The 21,783-nt window shown below is 40.5% G+C and overlaps 1 protein-coding gene across 1 annotated transcript; it reads right to left on the reverse strand.

The window, feature by feature from the left end:
* Positions 1-1,418: 1,418 nt before the first annotated feature.
* rasip1 (Ras interacting protein 1) lies at positions 1,419-21,686 on the reverse strand. The gene is made up of 16 exons (XM_062991768.1): positions 21,604-21,686; positions 20,205-20,326; positions 18,618-19,069; positions 18,042-18,302; positions 16,487-16,719; positions 14,882-15,040; positions 14,286-14,490; positions 12,461-12,759; positions 9,842-10,003; positions 9,308-9,348; positions 7,379-7,533; positions 6,917-7,029; positions 5,641-5,935; positions 5,273-5,436; positions 3,779-3,920; positions 1,419-3,685 (listed from the first exon to the last, which is right to left on the reverse strand). Exons 2-16 carry the CDS (start codon positions 20,324-20,326, stop codon positions 3,507-3,509), a joined length of 2,982 nt encoding a protein of 993 aa, XP_062847838.1. The 5' UTR covers positions 21,604-21,686; the 3' UTR covers positions 1,419-3,506.
* Between the last annotated feature and the right edge of the window lie 97 nt (positions 21,687-21,783).

A 21,783-nucleotide genomic window follows, 5' to 3' on the forward strand; every position in this document is an offset into this window, starting at 1 on the left:
CGCTATTGTTTTTCTTGTGGAAAGTTATTAGATAGTTTGTGCAGATGTTTAGACGTGGTGTGTGCATCTCTATCTACCGTCCGCTCTTCTAAACATCTAAGGAATTCCCACAAAAACAACAAAAGCGAAATAATGAAAATAATTAACACAAAATGGACAAAACATTGTTTATTAGAGACGGAACATTTGATACCGAGGCTTTGAAGCTTGTTTCACTTTTGTAACACTGGACTCAGTGTATCGGAGCTTATATTAAAGCAGCAGGAATGTGCGGGACTGATGAAGCTTTGGTGCTGTGTTTTATCTCACTCACTATATTTTTTAACACACAACTGTTTTGTTGTGTGTTGTGGTTATACAGATACTTTTTTGTATAATGTAAATCTCTGTAGTGTGTATTATTACTTACTTTTTGACTTTGATTTATGTAACTTGCTACTGAGGCCTAAATTTCCTTCGGGATTAATAAAGTATCTATCTATCTATCTATCTATCTATCTATCTATCTATCTATCTATCTATCTATCTATCTATCTATCTATCTATCTATCTATCTATCTATCTATCTATCTATCTATCTATCTATCTATCTATCTATCTATCTATCTATCTATCTATCTATATAAGAGACAATCAGACCAGGGTTACCAACCATCCCGTAAAATACAGAATCCTTCTTTATTTGGAAACTAAACTCCGCGTTCAGTATTGAACTGATACAGGACACGCTTTGTTCCGTATTTTTATCAATGGGAGACAGTGTGATGTGTATAAAACAGAAGGAAACTGCTGTTTAATTAATTATATTAAGTAGTGTTTTACTTTTATTCTTAGTAACGCGGTGTGTGCGCAATATAACCTGTGTAATACACCGCTGTATGAGTAGCACCGTGGGCAGAGTGCGTTGTTTTGCCTAAAATATGGTTCTGACTTATTATTATAAAGAATGAAAATAATAAATGTTAAACACCATAAATAAAACCTTTGTTCTCATGACTGTGTAAGGTGCCCAACACGCACTTCCGGTTTATTGTACCTACCCTTTCCGTCAGAAATGTGCGGCCGAGAAGTGCAAAACAAATTTACATTTTAGAAAACAAAATTACATATGCCGAAAACAAATTTACAAGTGCTGAAACACTTTTACATATGCCAAAACAAATTTACAAACACTGGGTACCCAAGCACTTGTAAATTTGTTTTTGCTTTCGTTGTAAATTTGTTTTTGTTTTTTTGTAATTTTGTTTTCTGAAATGTAAATTTGTTTTGCACTTCTCGGCCACCGTACTCGATGCTTTATTTACTGAGACTGTTCGTATTTTCTTTGCGCCCCCTAGTGGTCACTAATGGAATGCCAAAAGAAGACTTGCTGTTTGAACATCAGAAACAAGACTGCTACAAAATAAAATAATGTCATAATATTTATTGGCATCATGTTAAATCATGGCAAATCAAAACACATGGATGGAAGATTTATTGCATATATGTGAACATTTTGCATCAAAAGATGTGATGTCAGGGTATTAAAATGAGAAGAGGATGTTGTACACGGGTTGTCAGGTTATCTGTTTTATAGATATAAAAGGTTATCAGTGTAAAGCCCATTTTATTAAAAAAGCTGTTGTAAATAAACAGATATAAAACCAATGGGAAGAAAATGAAATCTAACAAGATGTTATTTTAAATATGGCACACACATTTATTATAAGCTTTAGTGTTATATTGTGATTATAAGTGTATATCACTTTACATGCTTGTGTCCATGTGTATGATGAAGTGAGTATGCCACAACAATTTTATTCTTAAAACTAAAAAGAAGTGGTTATACACAAAGTTCCTATCAAAAACAGAACAACAACCACACAAACGTCGCCATTGCAGCCAGGCAATGACCCTTATGATAAAACATAATAGCTCAGTGGTTAAGGTACTGGACTAGTAAACAGAAGGTTGCCGGTTCAAGCCCCGCCACCACCAAGTTGCCACTGTTGGGTCCCTGAGCAAGGCCCTTAACCCTCAATTGCTCATTGTGTAAGTCGCTTTGGATAAAAAGCGTCTGCTAAATGCTGAAAATGAAAATGAAATGAAAATGAAAACACCAAGCAATTAGGTCATGTGATGCACAAAATCAATGGTGCACAACAGTAAATTTCATGCTTAAGCACTTTTAATTCAACTTATTAGTTAATTAGCTGGTTTGGTTCTACAAAAAAGAAAGAATACTCATTTTTACCAATTGTACTTGTCCTGTTGTACTTGTTTCTGTGTTGCACCCCTGCTCTAGGTTATAAAGAGTATCATCATTTATTCATTCATTTATTGTTCGTTTTACCGGCACTTCATCCTTTACTCCGGACAGGTTGCCAGCCCATCACATGGCAGACAATTTCACAGACACACATACACACTTAGGCAACGTTTCATAGCAATGGCCTGATTGCATAGTTTTGGACGCGTGGGAGGAATGTGCCACACCCACAGGAACCCACACAGACACAGAGAGAACATGCAAATACCCCACAGAAAGAACCCGGCACTTAGGCGGCGCAGCGATAAAATACGCTAGCACACCAGACCTGACATTTCGAACTTGTCATTTTGAAACTCAGCTCTGCCATCCGGCTGGGCTGGGCGCATACATGAACAACGATTGGCTGTTGTTCGTACAGTGTGGGAGCCGGATAGGGACTCCTCATAACTGATGCAATTACGACCTCTGCTGGCTGATTGATGGCGCCTGCACAGAGACGAGGGATATGTTGATCAGGGTATGGCTCTTCGTACACAAAGCTGATCCTCATATGAACTCGCCTCATGCAGGTGAAAAGATGCAGTCGGCTACTGCCCACATGTCGGAGGGGGCATGTGTCAGTCTCGCTCTCCTCAATCAGGGTGGGGATCAGCATCAGTAGAGAGGAAGCATAATGCATTTGGGTAATTGGATACATAAAAAGTCGCTAAAAAAAGAACCCTGGCCCAGGCCCAGGTAATAATTAAATATAAACCCTAATGAGTGGACACTACTTAAAGTCAGAGGATTTCATAAAGAATTTCAGTTTCTAATAGATTTAAACATGTACGTACTTTATCTTTTTAATCTACTTCCCTTTTGCGTATTGCAATCCTCTGCCGCTTGCACTATTCCATTCTAGTCGCAGACTGTCACATGCTCACTCCAACACGTGCAGCAGAAACCAGCTGCTTTTTATTTAACGGCCAGCAGCGAGGCCACACACAAAGCTTTATCATGCTCGGTGAGTCAGCAGCAGAGGGGAGAACCCCTGTCTGACCCTCCCACCCACAGACACGGCCAATTGTGTCTGCTGGATGTAGTATTGAGTAGTATTGTGATAGTGCCACCTGAGCGCCCTAGTAAGAAATACTTTATAAAAAACTCATCGCAACTCGCTGATAAACAGACATTTGATCCATTCTAACAGCTTAGGCCTTTTTTGTCTTCTGCTTATATTTACCACGATTACCCGATATTTTGAAAATTTCTGTTCCTATAACCTAGTTCTCTGATTGGCAGGGAGTTCATCCTGATCCATCCCCCACAGGAAGGTTCGTAGACGTGTCACTTCTTTTTGGAGCTCACTGTTTGGGATTGGCTGAGTAAGATCCAGGCTTGGCGTCTCATTGGGTAGGATGAGAGGCGGGTGGTCTAGGAAGCTCTCAAATATGTCTACATTAAAATAAAACAAACAAACAAACAAGCAAAACTTTAATATTTTGTACTTTGTACCATGTCATAAATTAAGCAAAATTAGCTACTTGCCCCCTCCGAGATCAGTGCCTGGAGGTGGAGCCCAACAGGAAGGTGGAGCTCTAGCTGGTCCCAGTTTATAGTGGGTCAGTAGGTGATGCAGCTGTGCAGGGCTTAGCAAGCCATGGTCCTCTTGTAGGCTGGCCCAAGATGACTATCAAACAAGTGGTCAGAGCAGATTATTATTATTATTATTATTAAAAAACACTGAATGTTACCAAAACTTTTTGTTATTTTTGTTATATTTTGTTTATGCATTTTGCGTCATGCTTCCTCTCCACTAATGCCAGCCCCAGCTCTAATTGAGAAGAACGAAGCTAACCCATGCCCCCTCCGACACGTGGGCAACAGCTGTATGCATTTTGTCACCCACACCAGACAAGATCAGCTGCAGTTCAGGACTGTGTACAGAGAGACACACCCTGACCTGTGCAGGCGCCATCAACCAGCCAGCAGAGGTCGTAGTTGCCTCAGTTATGAGAGAGTCCCTATCCGGCTTGATGCCCCACCTCTATATGAACAACAGGCCAATCGTTGTTCATGTGGCTGCGTACGATGTATTCGAGATCCCAGCTCTAGTGTGCTTGCTGCACCACCTGAGCAGCGTCTGATTTTCTATAACTATATAACTATAACTTATTTAACTATAAACCAACTGCTTATGAACATTTATTTATTTATTGTCTGTTTTACCACACACACATAGACATACAGACACACACACACACACACACACACAATGCAATTTATTCAGTAGCTCCAACTAGTCTAACTGCATGTCTTTGGACTTGAAATCTGGAGAAAACCCATGTGGACAGAGTAAGGACCCTGCACCCACTGCACTATCATGCCACCCCAACACCTGACCATATGGCATAAAATATTTTATAGGATTATTCAATAAGAATCAGTTCCCACATAAAAAAATGAGAGTGCCTGTTACCAAAGCACCAGGGTTGTAGGACCTGGGTTTGAACCTCACCTTTACACTCTGTGAGAAGTATAACTCATTCTAACAATGTTTATGTGTTTTTTTTTGTAGGTGCATCAGATTTCTTCCATTTCAGGGGGAGGTGGAATGGCTACTTTAAACTGACTCTGGGTGTAGGTTAGTGAGGACGTAAGAGAATTGGTGAGCGTGTTCTGCTCTGCAATGAATTCTAGAGCAAATTAAGAGGAATTGAAGTATAACGTATGGCTTTGAACATTCCCAAACCTGTATTTCTTAGCCACTTTATTAATATTAACCCTTATTAATATTAATATTAATAACCCTTATTAACCCTCTCTGCTCCAGAGGCGCCGTACAATGGCTGACCCTGCGCTCTGACCCCTGCTTCCAAACAAGCTGGGATACGCAAAGAAAGAATTTTGTTGTACTGTACATCTGTATATGTATATAAGACAAATAAAGGCGTTCTATTTCTATTAAACAGAGTGTAATAAATGGATCTAATTGTACTATAATAATGGCACACTGTTTTCAAATTTTATAAACATTTATACCTGAATAAGGCGGGTCTTAGGAATACACAGGAAGTTGACACTGACTGACAGCTTCTTGAGAAATTCTGAGGCAATGTCCCCCAGTCCTGCCCCCTGTAGCCAGTCCATTACCAAGTCCAGGTTAGTACGAATCTGCACTGCTCGAGACCAGGAAAATAAACCGTCTGACATAGAAGACAGAAAACACAAAGTTAAATCAAACACAGCTATAGACCATTTACATTTAGGTAAGTATGATAAACATGCTACCGACTAAACACACTGCAATTATTAAATTCTTGAATTAGGATTTACATTTAGCTGCTCAACTGCAACACTTCTGTTAGCTTATGTAATACATACTAGGAAGTATTTTTTAGCCTTGCTACCTCTTTCAAACAGAGTGTTGAGAAGCGAGGTGTTGGTGAAGAAGAACAGGTAGCCAAACGTCTGGGAGGTGAGTGGGGGAGACAGGCAGGCCTCACGGGTCAGCTGCAGCGAGCAGCGATACACTTCAACCAGTCCAGCAACAGTGGGGGGCAGGTTGGACACATCGCTCCCCTCATCTGGTTCTCTTTCATCTCTGTTTTCGTCTCCATCCCTTGATGCAGCTTTCTGATTCTCTTTGTCCTCACTCGAAAAAGGGTTGGTGTCCAGTAGGGTTGGGAGGAGAGAGTACAGAGTCTGAGGAAGAAAGAGAAAAATAAAATAAACTTTCACATTACATTTACTGAGTGAAATCTCAGCCATTATCTTGTATAATATTGTACCTAGAGTACAGTATGTGAACAACATTACATCACTAATGGTTGTCACTGTCAGAGATACCCAGATGACATCCTACTTGGGTTGAATTTCATAGTGTGTTGACACACACACACACACACACAAAAGCTAACCCTTGTGGCACAATGTGGCAAAATAAAAGTCAGAACTCCAAAGTAAAAACTGGAAACAGTGATTTTACCCTCTGATCTTATTTGTCCCATCAGCAGAAAGGTAAATCCGATATGGGCACTGAAACTGAGACCAAATTTTAGAGTAGAGTACAGTATCTGTGAAAATACGCTGCATAAAACAGCTTCCACAAGTAGTGTGAAGTATGCAGTTTATATAATTGCTTTATATATTTTGCAGTAATGTAATGCTGTGTAATTTTGAGCCTTTTTGAAATGTATTTATGCATCTTCTCCCATTTTCTCCGAATTTAGTGTAGTCAATTTGTCTTCCGCTGCTGGGGGATCCCTGATTGCAGTCGAGATGGGCAGCCCTTAGCAGAACCCTTTTTCACCTATGCACTCTGCACAGACGCCTCTCTATCTGCTAATCAGAGTCCTTACACAGCGTTTGAAGACCCCACCCACATAGTCCGGTCAGCCCACCCAAGCAGAGACATGTCTGTGCTGCAGACACTGCCAATTATGCCCGCTAGATGGCGCCCAGCCGCCCAGTGGCAATGGCAAGTTTCAAACCGAGGAGTTCAGAATCTCGGTGCTGTGTGCTAGCGGAATATCCCGTTGCGCCACCTGGGTGCCATTTTTAACCCATTTTAAATAAAAATTAAATTGCCGCTGTGCAGCGTGGGTTGTAGTTTACCATGTAGATGTATCTGGAAGCATACTGTGAGTGTGTGTGAACACTGTCTACACCTTTATATCTACTTACCTTGGTAAGGTGGTACACACACTGCTGGAAGGTGTGCATGATGACATCATCTAGCTGTGCCAGGGCATCGGAGCAAGTGTCCATATCAGCTGACAGAATGGGGTCACCAGGGGCTAATGATGAGAACATGATGATACAGATCATGTATACAAAAGTTCACAGGCGGTGATGCCATGCATTATAAAACAACTGGTACCTCTGCATACAGCTCTCACAGATCTTTGTTTTAGCAGCTGTAAATAATTAAATTAAATTGAATATAAAGTGCAGCTCTGCTATGACTACTGTTTTAAACACACAGTGTAGAATGAGACAATGTGGGGAAAATGATTCAAGCCCATGATGACCGAATAGCTTTATCCCAGCAGTAAGCAGGTTATAAGACGATTGTTTAAAGAAATTACTTTTTTACTACATTGTGTAAACGTGGCACATGTAAATCTCCTGATTTGAGTGGCTCACCCTCGAACTCCCACTCCTTCTCCATAGCTTCAACCTTGACCTGGAAGAAGTTGAGGAGCTCAGTGGCGTTAGACATCCAGAACATGAGAGGTCGAAGATCAGAGGACAGTTTCTGGACACTTGGAGGAGGAAGGTCAACCTCTGAGTCTGGAGAACTATACAAACACACACATTTACATTTTCGACATTTAGCAGACGCTTTTATCCAAAGCGACTTACAGTTACAGTATACAGTCTGAGCAATTGAGGGTTAAGGGCCTTGCTCAAGGGCCCAACAGCAGTAACCTGGCAGTGGTGGGTCTTGAACCAGCAACCTTTTGATCGCTTTACTAGTCCAGTAACTTAACCACTAGGCTACAGCACACAACACACTTATTATCCCATTATTACACATACTATTTTTTTTCTACTTTATTTATGCATTTTCTCCCAGTATAGCGTAGTCAATTTGTCTTCCACTGGTATATTGCTCCTCTTGCCTCCCCTGACCCGTGCGCAGCACTTTGCGGAACCCTTTTTCACCTATGTACTCTGCACAGGCGCCTCTCTATCTGCCAATCAGGGTCCTTACACAGCGCTTGAAGACCCCACCCACAGTTACAGTACATTTACATTTTCGGCATTTAGCAGATGCTTTTATCCAAAGCGACTTACAGTACTGTGACAGTATACACTCTAAGCAATTGAGGGTTAAGGGCCTTGCTCAAGGGCTCAACAGTGCCAACCTGGCAGTGGGGAGGTTTGAACCGGCAACCTTCTGATTACTGGACAAGTACCTTAACCACTAGGCTACAACTGCCCTCATAGTCCGGTCATCCCGCCCTGCAGAATGCCTGCTAGATGGCGCCCAATCGACCGGTGGCACGCCGAGTTTTGAACTGAGGAGTTTAGAATCTCGGTGCTGGTGTGCTAGCGGAATATCCCGCTGCACCACCTGGGTGCAATTTTTAACCCTTTTAAATGGGCGCCCATTAATACACTTATTAACCCAATAAGATAAGATGTATGATTTGTCATACATGTAGTTCGTGTGGGTCATAATGTTGTGATAAACCTGATGGCATATGAATGAATTCAAAAACATCATACACCAATCAGCCATAACATTAAAACCACCTTCTTGTTTCTACACTCACCACTTACCATATAGAAGCACTTTGTAGTTCTACAATTACTGACTGTAGTCCATCTGCTTCTCTGCATGCTTTGTTAGCCCCCTTTCATGCTGTTCTTCAATGGTCAGGACTCTCCCAGGACCACTACAGAGCAGGTATTATTTGGGTGGTGGATCATTCTCAGCACTGCAGTGACACTGACATGGTGGTGGTGTGTTAGTGTGTGTTGTGCTGGTATGAGTGGATCAGACACAGCAGTGCTGCTGGAGTTTTTAAACACTTCACTGTCACTGCTGGACTGAGAATAGTCCACCAACCAAAAATATCCAGCCAACAGCGTCCCGTGGGCAACGTCCTGTGACCACTGATGAAGGTCTAGAAAATGACCGACTCAAACAGCAGCAATAGATGAGCGATCGTCTCTGACTTTACATCTACAAGGTGGACCAACTAGGTAGGAGTGTCTAATAGAGTGGACAGTGAGTGGACACAGTATTTAAAAACTCATACCCGCACAACACACACTAACACACCACCACCATGTCAGTGTCACTGCAGTGCTGTGAATGATCCACCACCTAAATAATACCTGCGGTGGTCCTGACCATTAAAGAACAGCATGAAAGCAGGCTAAAAAAGTATGTAGAGAAACAGATGGACTACAGTCAGTAATTGTAGAACTACAAAGTGCTTCTATATGGTAAGTGGAGCTGATAAAAATGACAGTGAGTGTAAAAACAAGGAGGTGGTTTTAATGTTATGGCTGATCAGTGTAGTTAAATCCTAAGGTACTACTAAAAGTCAGATGTCTTACGTTTGTGTAGGATGTTTGTCTCCAAACTCTTTAATGGTGTCCTGAAATAATGAAACACAGAAAAAGAGAGAAAAGATTAGAGCAGACTTGGATAAATGCTTGGGCGGGTGTGTTTGGCCAATGTGTCCGGACAATGACAGCACATTTTCCAAATGGGTGGAAATGACATCAGTCAACCTCTGTTTACAAACTCCAGTGAAATACCAGTGAAAGCCCATGTGTGTGCAGCTGTGGCTCCTTAAACCACAGCCAGTCCCAATCCCAACTCTCTGCACTACACACGCACACACAGCCCGCCATCTTCAAATACTATTTGCTTTGATTCTGCTTTACTTATACTATGTCTTCACTCTGGTCCAAACTTCTTTCTAGACATTTATAACAGCAGTGTAACTAAGATTATCTGCACAGGCTCCTGTAGCAACAATTGAAAGCACTATAAAGCTATCCAGAATACATTTATTTAAATGTAAATGGGTGTAGTGTATGTGTAGGTATTAAAGATTTAAAATATTTATTTAAAAAGATGCTTACCCACACAATTGCCTTTATCTGATTGGCTGCCTTTAACAAGAGCTGGGGTGTCAGTGCTGGGTCAAGATGTTTGGAAGCATGGTCAATCATTAGTGACAGCAAATAAGCTGGTGCTAGGGGTCCACCTCCTGAATCTGGTGTTGAATTCTTTAAGATGATTTCCTAAATCAAAAATAGAAGGTAAACATGGCTTCAAAGTGTTCTCTTATTACCTGTCTTTAATTTCCAGCAGCCACATTGGAGATGTGTCTTTCTGTGTTGGCAATTTTGGCTGGCAGAGGGACCACAGTGGTGCATGTGATTGTTGAGTTGGTTCCTTTTAATTGACAGTCATCTACGCCTAGTTGATTGATAATTCGCTCCATTGGTAGTGTTTCTATATGTCAAGGTTTCTCCCTCTCAGACTTGCTAGCACCTCTAGCTTTTTTGCAGCTGTTATTTTTCTGTATTATGTATTACGTATTGGAACACATACTTAATTTTAAAATCTACTTTCAGAAACTGTCTGAAGTTTATTGTGGGTTTTTGGAAAATACTGTAGTTCGTAGAACAGTGGTGTCTTTGCCATGGTTGAAAAAATACTCAAACTGTCACCCACAACTAAGAGAAAATTGGTCAAATGTAATAGAAGAACCACTAAAACCAGGTCTGCAATGAACTAAAAGCTGCTGGAATTCAGGTCTTACTATCCACAGACAAGCTAGCCTTTCTTGGTAACCACCTGTTCCAAAACTTCACATCACAGAAACAAGGATCCAACCATATTTCACATATCAGAAGCCTGTTGCTTGTTGCCAAAAGCTAAAAACGGGATAAGGAACATATAACTAAATATCAAATGTGCTGTATGCACACTGTGACCTCTGTACCTTTGGCCAACTTTTGCAAATGTTGATAAATTTTCACATTTTTATCACTGTTGCATTTCCAGAACAAGATGAATCAGATCAGACTGACGATTGGCCAGCGAAGTTCAGTATCCCTAAAAATTTGATGTGTTGACCAAAGGGTATGAGGTTTGTCCTCTTGGCTGAGCACCAGTTTTTGAACGAGCTAGCACACATGCTTTCGTCTTTCATTGCTACCAGTTTTACAGATCTTACACAGCAAGTCCTCATTTTTTCCACATACAAGTTCTTCATTAAAATCCATTTTGTGTTACAACATTGTCGTGTACTGCTGTTGAGTGGAAACACAAATAGTTGACATGGTAACCAATGTTTTAAATAAATAAAATGACCCTGTTGTTGTGCCCAACGGTGAATGATTTTGAAAGTATGTAAACATTTGCCAATGTAATGGGCAACGGTACAGAGATAATTTTACTGACTCACACATACAGTTTTACTTGACAAATTTTGATGTATTTAAAACATGTACAAAAAAACGCTTAAAAATAACTTAAATTTAATATTTAATTAAATTCAGTCAGAAATTACTTTTAGTTTACAACCCCAAATCAGTTGGGACAGCATGGAAACACAGTGTTTCTTACATTTACTTTGACTTTTATTTCATTACAGACAGGATAAACCCAATATATTGCATGTTTTGTCTGGTCAACTCTATTTCATTTATTATTATACCTCCAATCCTGCATTTCAGGCCTGCAACACATTCCATAAAAAGTTGGGACAGTAAAGCATTTACCACTTTGTAATGTTGCCATTCATTTTCCACAGTACACGTTTCCACTGTGTGATGGTCCATCCTTGATGCCTCAGAGCCCAGAGAAGTCGATGCCGCTTCTGGACATGGTTAACATAAGGCTTATTTTTTGCACAGTAAAGTTTTAAGTAACATTTGTGCATGTAATTCTGTATTGTATTTTGCTCATCAGAGTCTCAGCCTTTCCTGGATGCTGCTTTTGTACCAAACCATGATTACAATCACCTGTTGACCTCACCTCTTTGGAATTGCATCATTATTTAGTTTTTTTTTTTTACCTCATTACTAGCCCTAAATGGCCCACGTCCCAACTTTTTTTGTTGTGTTGCAGGCCTGAAATGCAGGAATGGATGTTTATTAATAAATGAAATGAAGTTGACCAGACACAACATGAAATATCTCAGGTTCATCCTGTCTGCAATCAAATAAAAGTCAAAGTAAATGTAAGAAGCTCTGTGTTTTTATTTTATTTGCATTTTCCATACTGTCCCAACTTTTTCTGATTTGGGGTTGTAGTTTTTTTTTAAACTAGTAAGTATGTTTTCCAATCAATTACAGACAAAGAAAATGATGTATGTAAACTTTCAACTTGAATGTATTTTCTTTGGTCATGGCCTTCTTCTCAATGACACAATAACTGAAGGTATTGTGCAAAATGTGCATCATATTAAGGGCTGTCTGTAATTTATATTAATTTGCACATACAATCTTAAAATGATTTAAGCACCTGTGGAATCACACTGCTGATAAATGAACAATTTAGATTTTGTACCAAAGTTTTAAACCTGCTAAATAAACAAGACATTTGATTTAAAAGGAATCCTGCATAAATTCTAAAAACAGCATTTTGTCAGTATTATTGAGTTTGCACTGTACATCATTTTTTTTAACACACTAACACCTAATCTGTAAAAGAACAACTGCTGTGTAAATAGTAATAGCACTTTGTACCTGTAGGAGGATGTCTGTGTTTTTTTCTTGAAATTTCAGCACTGCCTCAGTGGATCCCAGATACTGCCTGAGAGCTTCCTGTCTGTCTATCATATTCCCAGGGCCAAAGGCAACCGTCATGTCATCCTTCCAGGGTGGGGCCAGTGCTAGTGGTGGGGCAGGGGTCACTCTGGGGTCACGATACAGGAAAAGAAAGTGGCTGCCAAGCCCTATAAGATCTCCAGGCTTAAGCACTGCCTCTCTGTACAAGACAGCTCCATTATGACTGACCGCTCCTCCTCTGAACGGACGGATCAGAACTGTGGGGGAAAATAGTGAGTTTAAACTAATATGACAATTCAAAGTCTTCAATACATGTGGAGTAAATTTTTACAAGAGCAAAAGTGCAAGAGTTTAGTGTTTTTCCTGTTTCAACACTCCTGATTCACATTGTTTTTGTTTTAGCACAGAAGTTAACAATCTGGGTGAAAATGTGCAATTGAGTCCCTGTTTGTTAGTCTTTTGTTTGTCTGTCTGAGTGACGGATGGACCTGATTACCTGCCTGGCTTATTTCATTAGCCTTTTTGCTGGCATTCTTTCATTCTAGTTTCCAGGGACCCAGTCAGTAAACAGTGGTGGTATTCCTGTGTTGTACCTGCCACAGTCATCCTTCCTGTTCCTCAGTTTTCTACATGAGTGGCATTGCAAATTTCTTGTGTTTTTGCCTCTACTGTCTTGTTGTTTGGTGAGTTTTCAGATTGTAACTTGCTGGTGGACTGAGTAGCTGAGAAGCTTTCTTTCATTCTTTCTCTTAGGCTGTCCCAGTTTCTTCCATGTTTCCTGGTGATTGTCTGAAGTGCAGTGCTTTTGCAGTCTTTACTTTGTCTAGTGTTTAAGCCCACTGCAATTGTGTTCACTCTTTAAAACTGCAGGTTATGTGGGGTTATATTTGGCTCCTTTGTGATGAGGTGCTCACCACCACGTGAAAACTATTGAGGAAATGTTTTATGTTCAAAATGACTACATGATAAAAAAAACATGTAAAACAGTCCCAACTGTCAAAGTTTGTGCTTTATAGTAATATGGACTGAATTAACTTATACAGGACATATTAATGATATACACCGATCAGCCATAACATTAAAACCACCTCCTTGTTTCTACACACATTGTCCATTTTATCGGCTTCACACCATATAGGAGCACTTTGTAGTTCTACAATAACTGACTGTAGTCCATCTGTTTCTCTGCATGCTTTTTTTTTTTAGCCTGTTTTCACCCTGTTCTTCAATGGTCAGGACCCCCACAGGACCACCACAGAGCAGGTATTATTTGGTAAATCATTCTCAGCACTGCAGTGACAATGACATCTTCTAGACCTTCATCAGTGGTCACAGGATGCTGCCTGCGGGGCACTGTTGGCTGGATATTTTTTTGGTTGGTGGACTATTCTCAGTCCAGCAGTGACATTAAGGTGTTTAAAAACTCCAGCAGCGCTGCTGTGTCTGATCCACTCCTACCAGCACAACACACACTAACACACAACCACCATGTCAGTGTCACTGCAGTGCTGAGAATGATCCACCACCTGAATAATACCTGTTCTGTGGTGGTCCTGTGGGGGTCCTGACCATTAAAGAACAGCATGAAAGGGGCTAACAAAGCATGCAGAGAAACAGATGGACTACAGTCAGTAATTGTAGAACTACAAAGTGTTTTTATATGGTAAGTGGAGCTGATAAAATGGACAGTGAGTGTAGAAACAAGGAGGTGGTTTTAATATTATGACTGATCGGTGTAAGAATATGTTCATATCCCTCGTGAGTTACTGAAACAGCTGAATACCTTGACCGCGAAACTGCTCAGGTACAGCTGAGTCCCTCCTGATGAGTAGGTGACGAATGAGCAGGTCAGGAGCCGAGAGGAAAGTGTCGACTCTGAGAGGCCTCTTCCCTTTCCTTTCCCGCTCTCTGTCCTTTTCCCTTTCACGGAATGTCGGCTTCCTCCCAAAAACATGCGTGTGGCCCGCCATGATGTACAGAACAAAGTCCTGGATAAATAACAAAAAACAGTGTCACTCTGAGAAATAAAGGAGGTAAAAGAATGTTGTTGTCATTGTCAGTGTGTTTTGTGAAAATCAGCTCAATCTTAAGTTGATCAGAAACGTGAGGCACTACAAGGTGGAGTGTGTTACAGTTTTCAACAATGTGGTTTCGTGTGAGGTCATTGTGCAGTAAGGCTAGATGTAGACATAGCCAGTTTGTTGATACATTTTGTGGCTAGCTTTGGCATAGTAGGCTTATTTATAGCTGTTTTGTGCTGCGTGCTCAATGGCAGATAGACAGGTACAAAAGATGGTAAAAGATGGTATGGTGCGATAACAGCAATGCAGGTATGATGTCATGAGCAGTGGTGTGATAGTGCTGTGCTGCATGTCTAGCCTTGCTTTGGTCATAGCCCTGTAGCAACAGAAAGTAAGGGCGGTCTGTGGGTGGAAGTATCAGGCTCTGGGACATCACTTCCAGGTCACAGGAATCTTTCTCGTCTTCTGCTGCTTGAGAGCATCGCTTCGTTTCACTTGAACCCCTCAATCCTGTGACCTTTGACACAAAGAATGGAAGATGTTGAAAATGGGCTGCAAAACAACACCGATGCACCTAAAACACTTTTACCAGTATAACACACACAGCCACAGCACACACAGTTAAAGTTATTTCAGTGCTGGGAATGGTCCACCACCTAAATCAGGGGTTTTCAAACTTTTTTTCAGGCAACCCACATGTTGTCCATGATTTTTATCACGACCCAGGCAACAGAAACAATGCATCAAAATGAAACACAAAACGAAATATAAAAATAATAATAATAATTAATAAAAATTGTGGCAATCTGGTCACTGTGGTTAACATGATGTAACGTGAAGCCTCCACACGTACAAGTTCATTTTGTGTTTATGTCTCTGTTAAAATTCATATATTTAATTGTTATTAAATATACCTATTTTTTTGACTGCTAGTAAAGCCAATGTTCACCTATTATAAATATATTCATATCATATACTAAGAAATTTGTGTAATTGCTCAAGGTTAATTGTTATTTTAATTACACTGATCAGCCGTAATATTACAACCACCTCCTTGTTTCTACACTCACTGTCCATTTTATCAGCTCCACTTACCATATAGGAGCACTTTGTAGTTCTACAATTATTGACTGTAGTCCGTCTGTTTCTCTACATGCTTTGTTAGCCACCTTTCATCCTGTTCTTCAATGGTCAGGACCCCCACAGGGCCACCACAGAGCAGGTATTATTTAGGTGGTGGATCATTCTCAGCACTGCAGTGACACTGACATGGTGGTGGTGTGTTAGTGTGTGTTGTGCTGGTGTGAGTGTTGTGCTGGTAAGACACAGCAGCGCTGATGGAGTTTTTAAACACCTCACTGTCACTGCTGGACTGAGAATAGTCCACCAACCAAAAATATATCCAGTGGGCAGCTTCCTGTGACCACTGATAAAGGTCTAGAAGATGACCAATTCAAACAGCAGCAATAGATGAGCGATCGTCTCTGACTTTACTTCTACAAGGTGGACCAACTAGGTAGTAGTGTCTAATAAAGTGGACAGTGAGTTGACACAGTATTTAAAAACTCCAGCAGCGCTGCTGTGTCTGATCCACTCATACCAGCACAACACACACTAACACACCACCACCATGTCAGTGTCACTGCAGTGCTGAGAATGATCCCCCACCTAAATAATACCTGCTCTGTGGGGTCCTGACCATTGAAGAACAGGGTGAAAGCAGGTTAAAACAGTATGTAGAGAAACAGATGGACTACAGTCAGTAATTGTAGAACTACAAAGTGCTTCTATATGGTAAGTGGAGCTGATAAAATGGACAGTGAGTGTAGAAACAAGGAGGTGGTTTTAATTTTATGGCTGATCGGTGTATATAATTTGTAGTTAAAAATATTCCATCCAATTAAAGAAAAATGCTAATTTAAAGCATTTTACTAGTGGTTTTACTGTCTTCTTCTGCATTCACCTCTACTGGCTCTGTTGCCATCATGCTCACAATATTGTTCCTGTCCTGAGCTCCTCTGCCGGTTGGGGTGTTGGAAGTCCGTCTGGGGTCGTTACCCGGCTGGTTGCCCTGGCGACGTCTGAGGCTCAGGTTCATGTCGCTGATGCTTCTTCGGAGTTCGGTGTTACGGCCCCTGTGACCTCGCTCTTCTTCAGGACCCCCACCAGAAGACATGCGACTCCGTCTCCAACGAACTGACACAAAATCAGCACAGAAAAGATCAAATCAATAAAGTATTCATTGTTATTTCTAAAATTCTTTATGATGATGATGGAATGCATTTTTAGTTTTTTTTCTTGTTTCTCTAATTCATCTTGTTTTATACATTTCTATTGATTTATTTTACAACTTTCATTGACAAAATGTCCTTGTGATGCCCATCTTGCTAAATCCTGTTCCTTGTCATTGTTCTGTTGCATTTATAACCTTTTTGGTTTTTTAAAATTTAAATTTAAAAGCTACAATCTCTTATCAAAAGCCACTCTAAATTGCGGTGGCACTCCACATTGTGGTTGGGTCCCTCCTGTTTGCTTTAATTATCTCCATGATGTGCATAGAACCTGTTTGAAGTCCAGATGCTGTTATGTGAATTGATTGGACATATTCTGGAAAAAGCAAACATCTGGGTTTATATGGCCTATAATTTACACTGTTGGACATCTGGGCAAGAAGGACCTTCATTAGGGATGTAAGAAAGAACCCAATAGTTACTCTAAAAGAGCTTCATAAGTTCTGTGCTGAGGAGAGAGTGGACAACCCTCTCTGTAGCCCTCATTAATCAGGCATTTACGTAAAAGTGGCAAGATGGAAGCCACTGTTGAGTAAAATGCATGTGACTTTTGGTTAAAAAAAAACTACAACATAATAAAAAGATAATAAGGTCATAAGGTCTTGTCTTATGACACAAAAATGTAAACAGCAAAAAGGTGCTGCACATCATCAGGCAAATACCACCCTACAGTAAATTACAGTGGCAGCTTCATGCTATTGGGTGTTTTGTCAGCAGCAGGGACAGGGAGATCTAATATAGGAATATCCTTAAAGAAAAGATCCTTCAGAGTGCACCCAAACTTAAAGTGGAGTAACAGTTAACCCTTTATCATGACAATGACCCAAAGCATACAACCAAAACAACGCTGCAAATATCTAAATGTCCTTGAGTGGCCCAACCAAAACACAGTCTTATATCCCAGCGAATATGGTGAAAACACCTGAAGATGACAGTTTATAGACAATAGTCAACCAAAACAAAGTTTGAGAGGATCTGCCATGAAGAATGGGACAAAGTTCCCAAATACCAGTTTTAAAAGCATGTACAAACAGATCCAAGAAGACTTGCAGCTGTCAAAGGAGGCGTCTACAAAGGTATGCATACTTTTCTGAATAAGAAATTTCAGTTTTTAATTTGTAACAAATTTGAAGTGTAGTTTGATTACTAAAAATAGGAATTAAGAGGTCTGAATACTTTATTAATCCATGGTGTATATACCATATCTTTACAATGTTCCTTTCTCACCTTGGTTGTTTTCTCCATCCCTTTCCCTCTCCTTCTCCTTTTCTCTTTCCTCCCTCTCATACTCGTCACGCCGCTGGATCTCAAAGCGACGTTCAAAGCCTTCCTTGGGCCTCCACATATCAACAAGGAGCAGGGGACACTCCCAGGGAGCTACACCTCTCCGACACTCAGTCTCCCATTGTATAGCTCCATCTGCCTGTTTAATGGGCTTTCCGATGACATCACACAACAGGAAGTCCTCTGGAGAATGCTTCTGTAAAGCTGAGCAGGTGCACACAACATCAAAATATTCAAAAGTATTAGCTGTAAGGTAGAGTGAATAACTGACCATTCACTGACAATAATGTTCTTGTGAAAATTAACCCAGTAAATTAATACTTTATACCACCTGAAACAATGTTTTGCCCTGAAGTACAACTGTCCTGTATTTTGTTCTCACTGTACAACTAGTTACCTTATTGGCAAGCATTGCGTTGAGTTGGAAAAACGATGTAAATGCAGTATAAGTACCTAAACATGAAGACCAGCAGTGCAAACAGACTGATATTAAGAAGCATGGTCCTAGACTATCCTTACCTATGTCTTCATTTTCATTCTCCCTCTCTCTCTCAGTGTATCTGGTGATGACCTGCTGGATGAGTTGCCGTGCTGTGGAGTGAATGTTAGCCAACAGGCTACGGTAGTTAGCTCCACTAGAGAGAGCATCGCCATAGATCTTGACTAGCCCTGGGGCAGAAGAAGATGCAGGGGGTAGGTAGTGATGCGACGATGGAGTAGCAGAATGAGCCCACACTTCCCTCTCATGCTCCCCAATAGCACGATCACGATCACTATTAGACCGTCCTCTCAGGAACAGGTGGGACAGACGTTTGGCGCGAGACTGTTGATTGGCTGGCCGAGGGCGGAGAAAGGAAGGGTTAGGTGAGGGGGACGGTGGGGCCAGAGAGGGACTAGAGAGAGAGAGGACAGATGGAGGTACTGAGGGCGGTACCTCATGCACAGAGGCTGCATCTGAACTTGTGGTGGATCTAAAAAAAATAAGTACGGCAGAATAATGTTAAAATTAAGTAAACACTCACATTTTTAGCAATTTGTTTTAGTTTATTTGTACTTCTTCACTCCAGGGTTTAAAGTTGGCATTTTCACCCAGTTAAGCTCTTAAATTTAGTTTATCTGTTCAAATCCTAAAGCCGAATCAGCCTCTCTAAACCATGTAAATAATTTTTTTTTTTTTTTTTCAATGATTCCGTCTTTGAGTATGTGTACAATCTGTTATCAAAATGATCCCAGAAGCTATACCATTTTAAAGAAGATAATGGTGTAATAACTCATTGACCCCAATTTGAACCATTCATGTCATACAGAAGCAGAGAAACACAAGCACACTGTGGCACCGTTGTGGCGACCTACAATTGATCACAGGAGTAAATAAAAATTACAAATCACTCTGATACTCCAGCTTATCCACAAAGGGCGAGTGTGGCTGCAGTAAATAGATTGACCTGATACAACTGATCAGTAATTTAAAGACAAATTGACTACATGGCCAAAACTATGTGGACACACATTGTAATTATCAAGTCACACCCAGGAACCTGGAAAGATGAGACCAATTTCATATTAATGCCCATGGTTTTAAAATGGGATGTCAAACTGAGCATCGGGGTGGCACGGTGGCTAAGTCGCCTCACAGCAAGAAGGTCCTGGGTTCGATCCCCAGGTGGGGCGGTCCGGGTCCTTTCTGTGTGGAGTTTGCATGTTCTTCCCATGTCTGCGTGGGTTTACTCCGGGTGCTCCGGTTTCCTCCCACAGTCCAAAGACATGCAAGTGAGGTCAACTGAAGATACTAAATTGTCCATGACTGTGTTCGATACAATCTTGTGTAATGAGTAACTACCGTTCCTGTCATGAATGTAACCAAAGTGTAAAACATGATGTTAAAATTCTGATAAACAAACAAACAAAAACAAACTGGGCATGATCAGGTGTTTAACCGTCCGGCCATTATAAAGATTATTTTGTCACCTGTAGCTTGTGATTGGCTTGTATAAAAGCCTGCAGCTACTCCAGTCATTTGTGGATAAAATTAAATAACACATCTATATAATATAGAAAAAATGAATTGACTAATAGTGCTTATTATTTTTTAATAATTCCACTGACTTGACTGATGCTGCACTGGGCCAGCGTGCTCCCAGCTTGGCAAAGTGTTTTCGTGGAGAATTTATCCACAGGCCCACAGGAAAGTGGAGCTTCCTGAAGCGGGGACTACCAGACTCCTCCATCTTAAGGGTCAAAAAATAAATAAAGAAAATAAATAAATGTTAATAAATAAAACACAACAATAAAGAAAAGGATTAAGCAAGATGGGCATCACAAGGACATTTTTTTATGAAAGTTGTAAAATAAATCAATAAAAATGTATAAAACAAGATAAATAAGAGAAACAAGAAAAAGAGCTACATTACATAGATTTAATAACATTTAATATTTTAAGACTTTAATATGATTAGGAAATTCTCTACTGCTTGTGTCATTAATCATTTTCCTTTTTTGTCCAGAGTTTAATCAGCTCACTGTGGCAGGCTATGACATCAGTCAATAGGTGACAGGAAATCCTGAAATATCCTTTCGAGCAATCAGGACATGCAAGGTCGAGCTTTTTTCCTGCTTTGTTCAGCTTAGTAGAACTAGTGGTGAATACCACATGAAATACTAGATTCATGAACATGAGTTACGTTGGCATAGCTTTAGAGAGGGAGATTAATGCAAAGCAAATTGGCTTTATCATTTCTAAATTGGGAGGCATGGTTATACAGTGGGTAGCGCTGTTGCCTCACAGTAAGAAAAGCCTGGGTTCTATACCCCAGCTTGGAGTCCGTTCTGTGTGGAGTTTGGTTGTTCTCCCTGTGTCTGTGTGGGTTTCCTCCAGGAGCTTCAGTTTCCTCACACAAGTCCAAAGACATGCAGTCGGGCCAACTGGAGCAATTAAAAATTACCTCAAGTGAGTGTGTGTTGAATGTGTGTGTGTGTGTGTGTGTGTGTGTGTGTGTGTGCCCTGTGATGGACTGGTAACCTGTTCATGGTGTTTCCTGCCTTTCCTGCCCAAAAAATCAGACCCAGCACAAACCTGACCAAAATAAGAGGTGGTAAAACAAACCATGAATGAATTTATGAATTGCTAAGAGACCAAAATAAAAAAGATCCAAAACCATTAAAATTGCCATCTAACCCAGTGATGTACTGATGTACTCATGAGTAACTCAGGTTGTAGTGACCCTGACCACTTATGGCAGTAAGTGAAAAACTCAAGTACAGTTTTCTTTACAAATAACTGGTTCACTTTTTTCCGTATGAAAAATGTTTTAAACATTACATTGTAACTGCTACACATTCTTGCCCTTAATCAATATTCTAATATTTAAAACTAAGGTACAGACTAATTCTGATGGATTCTGTTTTTGATACAAAACAGCGTATGGTGGAAAAGATGTCAAGTTGCTATAATTCAGTTATTATCCAAACAGTTCCTCTCACAAAAATGACTTAGAGCGTGACTCACCCACTGCAACAGGCTTGTTTCTGATTAAATTCCTTAAACAAAGATGTTTCCTGAATCTTTTGCAATAACAGAACTAATGTATTCAAACGCTCTTGACCAATAATCAACTGTACGTCTCCTTATTCCAGAACAATTAGGATTAAAGAGTCCATTTTGTTTGGGGCGGCCTTACACTTGGTC

Source organism: Trichomycterus rosablanca, chromosome 3 (genome assembly GCF_030014385.1).
Source record: "Trichomycterus rosablanca isolate fTriRos1 chromosome 3, fTriRos1.hap1, whole genome shotgun sequence".
NCBI classification, from domain to species: domain Eukaryota; kingdom Metazoa; phylum Chordata; class Actinopteri; order Siluriformes; family Trichomycteridae; genus Trichomycterus; species Trichomycterus rosablanca.